General features: G+C 30.3%; 1 protein-coding gene across 2 annotated transcripts in view; it reads left to right on the top strand.

Moving 5' to 3' along the window:
* Positions 1–7,667: 7,667 nt before the first annotated feature.
* Positions 7,668–14,616, top strand: part of LOC135963496 (solute carrier family 35 member F3) — a 31,703-nt gene continuing 24,754 nt past the window's right edge. For both annotated transcript variants that reach the window (XM_065515387.1, XM_065515386.1), the window contains exons 1-4: positions 7,668–8,558; positions 11,175–11,353; positions 11,492–11,620; positions 11,724–11,913. In XM_065515387.1, the coding sequence (XP_065371459.1) occupies positions 7,676–8,558; positions 11,175–11,353; positions 11,492–11,620; positions 11,724–11,913 (1,381 nt within the window). In that variant the 5' untranslated portion in view covers positions 7,668–7,675. The remainder of the gene's footprint in view (positions 8,559–11,174; positions 11,354–11,491; positions 11,621–11,723; positions 11,914–14,616) is intronic.

Below are 14,616 nucleotides of genomic sequence, written 5' to 3'. Positions count from 1 at the left end.
TGGGCCATTTTAGATAACCTCGTCTCTAGTATGGATAAATAAAAAATCCGATTTTTAGGATATTTCAAAACTCGGGAAATATTTATCAAAAAATGGCTATGCCCATCAGGGGCGACCCCTTTCGGTAAAGGTGGTTGCGCAAGAGTTTGGAACAAAAAAAGTTAAATTTATTGAAGAAATTTAATCGTATGTTGAGTTTTGCGACTAAGAGTATAATGATATTAACATAAATTCCGATTTAAGTCATTAAAAGTTTTAAGAAATGAATCACTCTACCAAATAGAAGGCCAAAACAACATATTGACGGTGGATATACAAGATTCGGCACAGCCGAATATAACACTCTTACATGTTAGTGTTCACATTTAAAATTTTTAAGTCCTCATAAGCACCAGGAGATTTAAAAAATCCTCACAAATAAATGGCTAAAATATTAAAATATTAACAAAATTAATGCTAAACTACAAATTTCTTTCTCTCAATTTTATATTTTATTTGCGTTTTATTTAAGCTATTTTAAGCTATTAGCATTTAATTTAAAAACATTTAAATTTAAATTTTCATGTGGTAATTTCAAACAAAATAATGGAAATAATTCATTATTTTGTGTTTTTGTTACAAAATGAAATAGAATGTAATATAATGAATGTTAAGTATTCTAGTGCCGCTTTCTAAATAGTTTTTGGGGTTAATGCTTGAGAACATGGAGAAGTAAAAATATACTTTACATAGTCATATTGTACATTGTTATACGTTCTAAGGTGTTGGGTGAGACTTTATTGTAGAAAATTATAAGGGAGGAAATAAAAATTTTCGACAAGGCATCGGACCTTACACGTTTCAAATTTGATAAATTTTAAGTTGATCAAACATTTTAAATTTGCTCTGGTTTGTCTTTAATCAAGATTAAAATTTTATATAGGAATGGTTTAATCGGTTAATCGAGCAAATAATTAATCGGCGTTTAGATTTAATCGGTTAATTTTAAATTATTCGATTAACCGAATAATTTCTATGTTAATTTTAAACTGAAAATAAATCAACCAAAAAATAAACACGATCAAGTTTTTCTTGATAGTCTGTTTGTCAAAATTTATAAAAATTGAAAGCTGTTACGTAGGCTGCACGCAACTTGAAAACTATTTTAGTACAAATTGTGAAAGAAAATGTAATCAGCTGTTTTCTTGATTGAATATTGAAACACCAACTTGAATGAGAAATTGAATGCAACTTCGTTTCAATTCTTAAAAGTGTGAGTGTATTAGTAAAAAAGAGTGAGTGTATTAAAACTTGAAAGGCAAAACTTGATCGTGTAACCCCCAAGTAAACTTGACTTGGAAAAAACTCGAAAGTAAGACATGTTAAAGAATATCGAATATCTCAGTTCTTTTTGTTATTTTTTTTCTAAGCATATAAAATCCTCCATTTTTAATTCTTTTAATAATTTTGATAAGTTCTGATAAAATACTGGTGTCAGTAATATATCCAATTTGGTCTATTATCATGTCTACCTCCGACGAATTCAATATGTCAGTCCTTATACTCACTAAACATGTTTCTTGGATGTTCGAAAAATATGTAATTTTACTTTGACATTTTTTGAATTACAAAAAATATGTTAAAGTGCAAAAAAAAAGAAATTTCGGTTAATCGGTTAATCGACACAAATTAATCGTTTTATTTGTTATTTGAAAATCGTCAATTTTGAATTATTCGAACAGTTAACCGACCAAAATTAATCGGTTAACCGATTAACGGTTAATCGACTGAATATCCTAATAAAGACTGAGATCGAAAAATTTTTAACATACTATATGTTAATAAAAATTAAACTACTAAACTTACACTTTTGATTTATCTATTATTTGATTGAAATTATTATTATAATTTACAAAAAAATAGTTTTATAGTTCGAATCACTAGTGGTGAAATTTTGAAGCTTTTTCGGAAACCCTCCATTATGGTTTTTATAGAAATTTCTGCCACTTTGTTGGAACAGGTTGTCCATCTCTGTTTCAAATCTACAACACTTTTGGGCACCTTTTTTGTGCTCTTCAATTCTCTTTTAACAACAGCCCAATATCTCTCCACTGGCCTTAGCTCCAGGCAGTTTAGAGGATTTACCTCTCTTGGTACAAATACCACATTATTGTCTTTTACCACTCCAAGACCTTTCTTACCATAGTGTCAAATGCCAAATCAGGCCAAAAATAAGTGGACACATTAACAAGTCTTATGAATCCTATTTGTAAACATTCTTTCATGTAAATTTCGGTATTTATAGAGCCCTTTGTAGCAAATGTTTGGCTTCTTTTGCCGCAACTGCATAATGCTTGCCATACTAAGAACTTTTTGGAAAAATTGTCTGCTTTTGGGTCCTAAACTTTTCTACAACATTCCCGGAAGCTGCGAAAATTTTCCATACGTACGTTTCGTCATTCATTATGAAGCAGGTATATTTTTTTATAAAATTTGACTTCAATTATCGTGCTATGTATTTGGCCTCTAAATTTTTAGCAGAGTTCCTGTCAGGAACTTTTTGAGCTTTATATGTTTTTAAACCTGCATTGGCTTTAACTTTTCGTACCAAATAGTCCGAGTACTGAGCTAACCGGACTGCTTTCCTATCGGATGTATTGGGAGCTCGTTTGAAAATGCTTTCTATTTATTGGCTTTAAAAACATCATGTGGACCATTCCTTCTACCTGAACCAGGTTTTCTATCAACGGACAAGTTCTCCCGCTACTGTTTAATAACATTGGAATCAGTTTGACGACAGACCTTTGATTGTTTAGCCAACTTTTTGTAGGACCAAGTTGGGTTTTGTTGAAAATATTTAATAATTTTAATAAGCACTTTTTTCTCGTCCCTCTGGTCCCTCAGGTCCCTCATCAGATTAACAACAAATCAATATAATTGACATTAAACATAAAAAACTGACATGCTTTACAAAGATGAATTGATCAAGAAAAAAATCAAATAATACTTGAGTTAAAAGTTTTAATGGAAAACGTGTGTTAAAAATTTTTCGATCTCAGTACATAAGAGTATTTTTTTTAACAATTCTGTATATCTCTTATAATCTTATAGAACGATTTTGCAGTTTATCTTTAGCAAAATTCTAGGTATCCCAACCAATATATTTCTGATCGTTTTCACATTGAGATGTATAGGATTTCTACTAAGCATTTACTTTGTAACTGTGATCCAAAAAATTTAGCTGCTTTTTCTTCCTTTTATTACTTGGCATCTGACCTAATCCCTTAAAATAAACAACCTCTAGCCCTCCTAAATAAAAAACACAAGGTGCCTAATAAGTTATTCATAAAATTTTGTGTGCAAAGTGGTAAGTAAATGAGGAATGGGGGGTATTTAAAACAAAGAGTATTTTCCGTGTTTATATTAATTAAACTAACACGTGAATTGTTCAAAAGAAAATAGTCTCAGTGTTACATGATATTTAAATGTGTTTGCTGCTACTGTTCTTTGTACAGTTGAGTGTGTATTATCGCGCCAAAACCGCTATATAAACTATATAAATTATACAAAAAAACAACAAAAACTTATTTTGAGTTTACGCTTTAACTGTGGTTGCGTGTTGCTCTTTGTTTTCACTTTCATTTCTTTTTATTTTTATTTAGAAGGTCCTTCTGACAACGCCGCTAATGCTACTCGTACTCGCACAACAAAAAAATACAAGTGTTTCTAAAATGGTTTCTAATGTACGGCGAGGACATTTTAGAGCTTTTTATTTAGTATAGAGTAAAAAACCAAAAAATACATAATATTTGAGACGAGATTTAGTAGTTAGTTGTTAAATATTCATATACAAACATTATGCCATTACAGCGCTCTCATACACACTTTGCTAGATTTTCAAGAGCATGTTCAAAAAAATTCTGCAAATGTAAATGTAAATTTTTAATTTGTACATTTGCCTACAAATTGATTCTTTTTGTTGTACCCGTTATACACTTCATCATGAGCGCCAAGGGTATATAAGTTTGTCATTCCGTTGATAATTTCTACATTTTGAGACCCCATATATAGTATATATATTCTGGATATCGTTATAGATATCAGAGTCCTCAAATAATCTAACATACTTGATTCATATATCAATATATCCGCTATAGTCACGGATCGGTTACTATTTAAATTCGGGAAATCGACCCATAAACGGCTGAGATATAAGTAAAAACCTACGACTACCTCCATTATTTAATCTATTTTTTATCTATATCAAGATTACTAAGTTATTAATACAGACAATATGGATACGTAATGATAGACATTTTAAAATCATTCCAACGACGTAATTCGGACGTACAGTGGGTCAAAATCGGTAAAAATGTTTTTCACACATATTTTTTTCATTAATACAATTTTTCATCAAAAACATCTTTCAACAACAAATATTTTTTCACCAAAAAATAATTTGAATCTCTATCCAAAGTGTACTTTGTTGTAGGGTATATAATATTCGGCACAGCCGAATACAGTTCTCTTACTTGTGTTTTTGTCTCATTTTGTCGTCGTTTCACATTAAGTTTATGTACTGCTCAATCGTCGTATTTCACATGTCTAACGGCTATTTATTTTGCTCATATTACTTATATTGTAGCTACTTTTCACATACTAAGTACGACTATAACTACAAAAGTACTTTTTTTTTATTAGTTAATGTACTTTTAATTCTAATAATTCAATTTCAAAATTACTATAAATGCTTAAACATATTAAGGGGCAGTTTGTCTAATTAGCACCATTTAAATGGAAATTATGAGGTTTTTGAAATCTGCCATTTTTCAATACATAATAAGGAGCGGGATCAATTTACTCCTTTATATACAGTGAGTGACAATACATTGAATATATTTTCTTTTTAAAAACTATATTCCGTAATTTTAGTATATTTCTAAGATAAATTCAATAATGATTTCAAATTTTTCTTATTTCTCATTTGAGCCATTTACATTTTTAAATTTTAACAAACTCAGATTCATTCATAAGTTCTTTGAGAGTGAGATATATTGGATTCTCGTAATATAAGAAGGAGTATGTCTTTCAGACGTTTTGACTGTCAAATTATTTTCGCTGATATTTTGATTATGGGCCAGAAAATTTCAGCGAGCGTGTGTTATTTTGAAAATAATAAAATTAGAATTTGAAGTTTTAATTGTTTGTTAACAATTTTATTAATTTAATAGCTTAAATATTAGAAAATATTGAAGATGAAATATATTTTAAAGAAATAGTTTTAACAATTGTATGACTAGAATGTCCAAAAAAACCGGCAAATTTAAAAACCCTGTTTCCGGTTTTACCGAAAAAGTGTTTTTTTGAAAAAACCGGCTTTGATTATTATCTTTTAAAAACCCGGTTAAACGGTTTCGGATTTTGTCTTCAAAAATCGATTTATATTAAATTTTTATTTAATATGAAAAAGGTCTCCGTAATTTTATTTTTATTTATGGACGCTAATAATCTTCGAAAATTTATCATTTTTGAATTCTTAACCATCCGTCATGCACATGTTCCGATATTCACGTACGTAGCGCATGTATCTGGCCAGATACACTATGTATTTCAGTACATTTATATGAAAAATTTGCTATTTTAGTGATAATATTACATTGTTATATTGTTATCACGACAGGCAGATATATATTTTCTATTTTTTTGTTCTTAGTTCATGCTAAACCACCTACCCGTGCAAAAAAAAATTTAATGAGAAATAAAACAAGAAAATTTTATTTTTGTGTTTAATTTCAAAAAAATAGTTGTTCAGTTCAATTAAATTTAGTAGTTATAAAGTAAGTTTTAATTAAAACGATACCTAACAATATTTGTAGAGGGTACCTGGAGACTCAAACCCCTAGCCAAATCAGAAATATATTTAAATCACAGTTAAATTCCTAAAATATCTGGCCAGATACATGTGCATGACGGAGGGTTAAGGCTCTGGCTGACTTCATAAACGCATTGTATAGTGTTCATAAACGCAATAGATTTTGTTTTGGCAATGTCGCAAGTTCATTATTGTATGGCAATGCTTGTCCATGCGCAGCATCTGTCAAATTTGTGAACTGTTTTTATTTATGATTCTTTACAAAACATTTATGCGTTCATGAAATTCAGAAAGTATTGCTTTGCCTTGTAATTGCTTTGCATTACTGCGTTTATGAAGTCGGCCTCTATCTTTATGCAATTATTTTATATCTTTTACGAAATATTGTCAAATGCTATAGTTTTCTATAAAATAAATCAATATTTTTAAAAATGGTATCAAAGTTTTTCATAAATATCTTTGAATGAGCTTTAGAAAATATATTTCATTAAAACCGGTTAAATGTCTTACTAAAAAAACCGAAGCCGGTGGAATTTACAAAGATGAAAAAACCGGTTGACCGATTTTCGGTTTTGGAAACTCTATTTGTGACCAAACACAGACAGACATAGCAACGGACATAGCTATATCGTCTTAGAATATAATATATTATATTCTATATTTTTTCAATTTATTAGAAATGTCGTTATTTAAAATTCTATTAATAAATTGACGCTACTCCTAACTAACTCCCCAATTTTTAAATCTTGAAATGAAATAGTACTGCCTTTGTTACCGCCAGAATTGATTAAGAATTCCTTTTGGGATATTAATACCCAATTCGGAAACAATATATTTATTAATTCTTACAAAAACTGTTAAGGTTTTCTACTCTGCGGTGTATAACAATTATATTATCTTATAACTAAATGGTCCCCTTATATGGCAATTAGCTTTAAATACTTAAAATAAACAAATTATCGATGTAAATAAACTTCAAGTCCCCGAGTCTAGCATTCAGCCTTTAATATAAATATTTACTTATATTTACATACTTACATACTATGAACGCATAAATCTCTTATAATTCATCCACTTAATTTTAAATGGCCAGTGAATGAAGCAGGCAGAACCGGCACTGCAATAACATTTGTCTATAAGAAATATATTTAATGCTTTTTGTTTTGTTTTTCTTATAGAGAAGAATGAAAAGTGAAGGCCATTAAATGGTCTTTATATTCTGTTAAATGACAATAAAATTGCATACATACGAGTTTAGTTGTACATTCAATGTCAAGAGCAAAAGTACAAGCAGTATGACATTAAAAGTCATGCTTCACATTTGAATAATTAATTAAAAGAAAATAAAAATAAAAGTATAGAATAGAATAGAATGAAGAAAATGTAGTTAGTTTTTGAATGCTTCAAGTAAATTGCCACTATATTAATATTATGAATAAGTTGCTGTAGTTATAATAAAAATTATGGATACACTTATTTTAACTTTAATTATTATTTTAACTTTAATTACCCTTCACCATGAGTAACAAGGGTATATAAGTTTATCATTCCGCTTGTAATTTCTATATTTTTCATTTCTTACCCCATAAAGTATATATATTTTGGATCGTTATAGATAGCGGAGTCGATATAGTCCTCTCCGTTTTAATTAAATTTATTGTAAATATATTACAATTGTTTTTATTCTCGTATTTACTTACAGCTAATTCACCTTCGAAGCATTAACAATCCGAAATAATGCTAAACATTTGACCACAATCTGGCACACCATTATGTTGGAGCAGTCGTCTTTGGATAAGCAATTAACAAGACAACGACTCAAGAATGACGCGAGACGGTGAAATACCAGCTATTTTTAATCCAAAACAACATCGAGTTCGTACGCCATCTGTGGTGGTCACAGGAGACTCTCCAAATGGTCCGTATGGTGGTGGTTTTACGAATATCCTAAATACAAGCAATCCTCAAATAGCCCACCAAGATTCTATATCTTCAAGCCAAAATGATCCTAATGAAGTTATAACAATACACCCTGAATCAACCTGCCCTGTTGCATTAACTAGAGGAGGAATAGGCGGAGGAGTCGTGGGAATTGGAATTAGTAGTGGTGGAGGTGGTGGAGGCGTGGGTGGTGGTAACACTAGCGGTGGCAATGATTCCGATACACCCACGGAGCCTGGACAAAATGATAATAATATCACATCACGTTTTCCCCGCCTTAAAGCATGCAAAGAAAGCTGTTGTTCCGAATTGGCACAAAAAATGTATTTTGGTGTTTGCGTCACCATACTGGTGACTGCCTCATGGGTCGGTGCCACACACTGCATTAAGTTACTGTACTTAAATCGCAGCTCGTATATATCTGCCCTGGACGATTTCGATACATTAGCCATAAGTGCTAATGATTTGAATTTGGTTACCAATGACGATTCCATGGCATTGGATTCCCTAATACCCATCAGTGATACGTCGATTAGTGTAACGGATGTAGAGGATGCAACGAAAATATTCCATGTGCCACCAAATCCAACCATGCCATCGAATATCTTTAGTGCACCCTTTTTTGCCGCCTGGTTTTTTACAAATTTCTCATTGTTATTCTTTCCCATCTACATTTTGGGACGAGTTTCTCTGAGAAAATGTGATAAGCCAGGCGAGATATTGGGTGACGTATTGAGAGGTTTCCGCGATCGAGGATTTACAGTGGGTAAGTAGGAAATTAATTTTATGAATTTAAATATAAGGATGTTAAAATTCTAACAAATCCAAAAATTGTTTTGTGATTTTTATTATTTTAAGGAATTTTATTTAAATTTGTAAAGATCTTTGTAATAAGAGATCTTGTAGAATATACACATGTTAAAAATCTAATTTTGGAAAGCTGATAGTGGTCATATACTATTATAGTAGCTGATAGAGAAAGACTTAACATTATCTGTAGTCGAATGGCACCGTGCTCACTTCCAAATTAAGGCAATCCAATTTTTTTAGCTTTAGGAATTGGAGTAACGATTTTAGATGAAATCGACTTCATAAAATACATAAATAAATGCGGGATGTTTTATAAATTTTTAGCTTTTATTTTAAAACATTTGTACAATATTCAAAGTATTGGCTATTGTTAGCTATGACCTTTTCCCATATTTCTGGCAACATATGGATTCCGAGCCAAAAGCACTGCCAAGAACGAACAAGCCAATATACTCTGTTCCAAAATGAAGCGTATCCCAGAGAGAGCGTCTGCATCGATCGTAACAATTAGTAGTCGGGCGGGGCACTGTCTGGACTATAAAGCGGGTGAGGCAAAACTTCCCAACCACTTCATTCTAAATACTTTTTAACAGGTATTGCAACATGTGGCCGAGAGTTGTCAAACGCTGCATCAGTTGCGTTTGGTACCTGTTTCCTGTGATGGTCTGGGCAGATTTCAGCAGCTCAAAATAGATAGGACTCTTTTGCACCCACCAAATACAGAGAATTACCTTAGCGCAATGGATATTTGTCTTTGGTGTCGATTCGGCTGGTTGGCCGGTCTTCACATACGATCTCATCGCAAGTAAAGATTCGGTGCAAAAATAACACTCTGCTACAAAAAGACACTTTTTGTCAGAACTTGAAAAGCCACATAATGGAGTTTGTAATCCTAAGTGATGACATACTAAAACCGTTTTCAAAGATTTTGAAACACCCTCAAAATTTTGAGATATTTTGAAAAAACTGTTTTAGGGTAGGTCGTAGTATTTTAGTACCTCTAACTAACTTAGACCGATCTAAAAATTTTAAAGAATTAAAGTTCTGTAGAGAATTAAGCTTTCATAAAATGTATGTATAAAATCTATATTCCTAGAAATTGTGTAAGTTTTTATAAATAGTTTCGCTTTCTTTTTTTTTGAAATTTTTCAAATTCAACAATAGTCATTTTAATTTTTTTCATTGAAAACCTATTTTTTCTTGCAAAGTTTTGTAAAGACAATTTTATATAGACAAAAATGAGACATTACTTATTAAAATCGGTTTATACTTGAAAAAAGTTCTACAAAATTTACACTAAAAATTAAAAATTGTACAAAAATCCTTTGTGATAACTTTGATGGAGAATATTTTGATAAGTGAATATATGGCAAATATGCCTCTCATGTAATGCAGACAAAAAATATTCTAAAAATTATACACGTCGCCGAACAGAATTGATTTTCATTGGCAAAAACATAAATTTTGCCATTAGTTAGTAAACATATCAAAACTAAGGTAGCCAAAATATGTAAACATAAATATTTAATTTAAATTTGGAAAAAAATTATTTTTCTATATTTGATCAGATAGCTAAACTATTATCGATAATGAACTGAATTTTTCTTTCTAAATTGGTTGTAGTCTTTGAAAACGCTATACTACATGGCATGTGTTATTAAATATTTGTTAAAGTACTATATTTAAGTCAATACATCGCTCAGATAAAGTTAAAAGTATTCTCTTTAACCATATATATGATTTTATAAATAACGTCCATTTTCTCTATATTACTTATGGCATTTTTTAATGTATGGAAGGTCCAACAATTTGTATGTGCTTAAATTGTTTACTGGTTCAACATTTTTAGTTAATTTTTGTTATAATATCCCTGCCAATTTTTTTGAACTGATTTTACTAATTTTCAACAGCAAAAATTTCAGATCATTTGAGTAAATATATAGGTTTTTATTTAGTCATAAAAATGGCTAAATGAAAATAAAAAAGGCTAAAAAAATGGCTAAAGGCTAAATTATTTTTTTTGTGGCTAAACAAGATTGAAAAGGGCTAAATTTAGTCCATAAAGGGCTAAATTGGCAACACTGAATCGATGTAACACATTCACCATAAGCTTCGGTGACAGTCGGTGTGCTTCAACGTGACTTTTTTCAAATTAAAGAAGTAAAGCAAAACTTCTAGTAACTTAAAACTTAAACAAACAAACAAATATCAGCAAGAGAAAAAGTCAGCAGAAACAAGTGGTTCTAGTACAGAAAAAAATCGAAATCAGCAAAAAGTAAATGTATGTATTAGGGCTGCTCGATTTTTTTCACGAAAAAACGCATTCTACGGAAAATTCTAAGCAAGTTTCCTCAAGAAACCATTGCGTTTCCGTAGATTGCGTTTCTGCTATACGATTTTTTACTTTCTGATCGTCCATACAAATCGACCCGGCCTAATATGAATATTTCAAACTGTTATTATTAAAATTATATCTTCTTCTTCTTTTCATTCTATATTTAACCGCGGCCGTCTATATGCATATGTATTTGCTTTTGTGTATGTGTGTAAAAACTGACTGTAATGTCAACAGGACGTTTTCTCAATCGTTGCCTATCATTTTGTATACTATGGCTTTTAACCACTTACCTTTATACGTTATCTCTGCGTGTCTTATTTGCCACCGATGCTATGGCACTGTTTGCCACCAATGTGGCATGTGTTTACCTGCTATCCTGGGTAATATTACATGAACAATTTGTAGGAGTACGGGTGAGTAGTTATATTGAACAAAATTAAATTATACCATTAAAAATAAACATACATTTTCCCACGCTGTGTCTGCACTCGTTTCTTTTTCTGTTTTAACATTTTTTTTTTTAATTTTTATTATATTTATATTCTTGCCAGATTGTTGCTGTCATATTGTGTGATACTGGTATTGCACTGTTGGCCTATATGGATGGCATTACAGAAAGTCGTACATTGAGTGGCGTGGTTTTGGCCACTTTGGCAGCAGCTTGTTATGCAGTGTTTCGAGTAGGTTGACATTTTAACACCTGTGTGATGTTATTGTTTTGTTTGTTTTAGTTTTTGTTGTAAACAGTTTTTAATTATTTCCTTTATTACATTTTTAATCAAGGTTATGTTCCGCAAAGTGATGGGAGATCCGCCTGTTGGACAAATTGCTTTTGCGTTTACCACATTAGGTTTTTTAAATGCTCTACTCATGTGGCCAATATGTGTGGCTTTATATTTGACTGGCACTGAAATAATGCCATCAGATCGTATGCCTTGGATTATATTATTGATTGCTAGTATATTGTTATTGGGTAAGTACTTACATGCTACTGCATTTATACTTACATGCATACATATTTATTAATTTAATTAATTTATATACAAGATACATTACATACATGTCAATCATTGAATTATAATTAATAATAATAATCGTGTTGGTTATTATTATGTGACATTGTTGGATGGATGACCCCTACTGATACAATGCATTGTGTTGGAACTAGTAAAATAGGTTATGGGACATTTGATTTGAATTTTCCTATATTGACAGGAAAGACTTCAGGAAGCTAATTTCACATAATCGCACAACCCCATTCAGAGATTGTCACAAGATCTTAGTTAAGCGTAGCATTCATGTTTTGCCTCATTACCTCAGACTGGGTTTACAATTTAATCAATATGAATGGCAAATGTTTGATCGATTACAAAGGGCAACAAAATCAAAAACATTTTTTAAACCACTACACAATTCTGATGTATTGTGGTTCCAGCAGTAGAAATATAGTCCAAATTTTAAATTCTATTTTAAATAAAATTATGAATTATTTTTAGACGTTTCTCCACATAATTAATGATGACTCAAAAACGGTTAGTTCGATATTATTAAAGTAAACTTAGCAAAATTTAAACTTACATAGCCATTAATCCGTTAATATAGTGCGTTTTAATCGGCTCAGTAGTTTCGGAGTTATAATATCAAATTGAAGCAAAAAATATATTTTTTACGTGAAAATAGCTAATTTTTTGTTTTAAAAAACTCATGAAAAATCGAAAACGGCAGAAATTGTTCATGTTTATTGATTTATCCCAAAGCCACATATAATAGCAACAAAATGAGATATCGATCATAATTAAGTGAATTCGCTCATTTTCACAAAATTTTTGTTTTTTGTTTGATATCTATATAAATAAAAATTAAATGTCGTTCGTTTGTAATTGCATCAGTTGAGAACGGCCGGACCGATTGAGATTTTTTTTTTTTAAATGTTTGTCATAGTCCAAATTATGTTTTTACGGAATGAAAAATTTACAACGCCCACTTTTTTCGATTTATCTAAAATCGGAAAACGGCTACACCGATTTGGCTAATTTTAAAATGTTCGTAGTAAAATTCGTAAGAATAATAAAGCGAAACTTTTTATTAAAAATTAAAAAAAATTTTGGAAAATAAATTTTATGCATACATTTTATGAAAGCTTTATTCTTAGCCTATCCATAATTGTTTACAATTTTTAAATCGGTATAAAAATGTGTGAGTTAGAAGCACATACTAAAGTACTACGACCTACCATAAAACTAAACAAGCTGCAAACAAATTTTTTATATAATTAAAAGTATGTATTTCAGTGTTGTCTACATTCTAAATCCGCTAATAACTTGGCCAATAAGCGTTTAATCAAGAAAAGGAGCTCGATCTGTGATCACTCATATTTCTGAACAAAAATTGATTTTTTTATATATAAAAACTCACAATATCTAAAATTGGCCAAAAAGCGTTTAATCAAGAAAAGAAGCTCGATCTGTGATCACTCATATTTCTGAACAAAAATTGATTTTTTTATATATAAAAACTCACAATATCTAAAATTGGCCAAAAAGCGTTTAATCAAGAAAAGAAGCTCGATCTGTGATCACAAAATTCGATTACTTATATAAAAACTCAAAATATCTAAATTCGCTAATAACTTGGCCAATAAGCGTATAATCAAGAAAAGGATCTCGATCTATGATGACTCATATTTCTGAGCAAAAATTGATTTTTTTATATGTAAAAACTCACAATATCTAAAATCGTTAGTAACTTGGCCAATAAGCGTTTAATCAAGAAAAGGAGCTCGATTTGTGTTCACTCATATTTCTGAACAAAATAAATTTTTTATATAAAACCTCAAAATATCTAACTTGGCCCATAATCGTTTAATCATGAAAATGAGCTCGATCTGTGATCACTCATATTTCTGAACAAAAATCGATTTTTCATATAAAACTCAAAATATCTAAATTCGCTAATAACATGGCCAATAAGAGTTTAATCAAGAAAAGGAGCTCGATCTGTGATGACTCATATTTCTGAGCAAAAATTGATTTTTATATATATAAAAACTCACAATATCTAAAATCGTTAGTAACTTGGCCAATAAGCGTTTAATCAAGAAAAGGAGCTCGATCTGTGTTCACTCAATTTCTGGCCAATAATCGTTTTTTTTATTTTCTTTGTTCTTTGTCTTTCAGTAACGCCTCTATTTTAAAATCAAATGTAATCAAATATGACCCAAACCTATATGAATAAAAATTATCATTCAACAATACGCTTTTTTTCTTTTTAACTATTTTTACCCATTTCAAACCGCTTTTCACAAATCGAACACAAGCATTTTTTTAATTTGGACAGGACAACGTCCGTCGGGTCAGCTAGTACATACATAAAATTGAGTAGTAGTTAATGTTCTTCCTTCGATTGATTTAATTTTGAAAACATTTTCCCCATACTAGGTCCGTTCATTAACTTTCCCAGTAAATACTTGCAACGAGAGAATAAAATCAAAATTTACAAAATTACTCTCTTAAATTCTCAAAAATAGTAAAAAGTAAATGAACTCTTTTTCAGTAACAATTGTTTTATACACACAATTTTCTTATTTTATTTTTTTAAAATGTATAAATACTCACATTTTCTTCAATTTTATTGAAAATTCTTTTTTTTTACATTTTTGCACCACAAAAATAAAATT

Source organism: Calliphora vicina, chromosome 1, assembly GCF_958450345.1.
Source record: "Calliphora vicina chromosome 1, idCalVici1.1, whole genome shotgun sequence".
NCBI lineage: Eukaryota > Metazoa > Arthropoda > Insecta > Diptera > Calliphoridae > Calliphora > Calliphora vicina.
The sequence above is the reverse complement of the archived record's forward strand: the minus strand, read 5'-3'. Positions and strand labels throughout refer to the sequence as shown.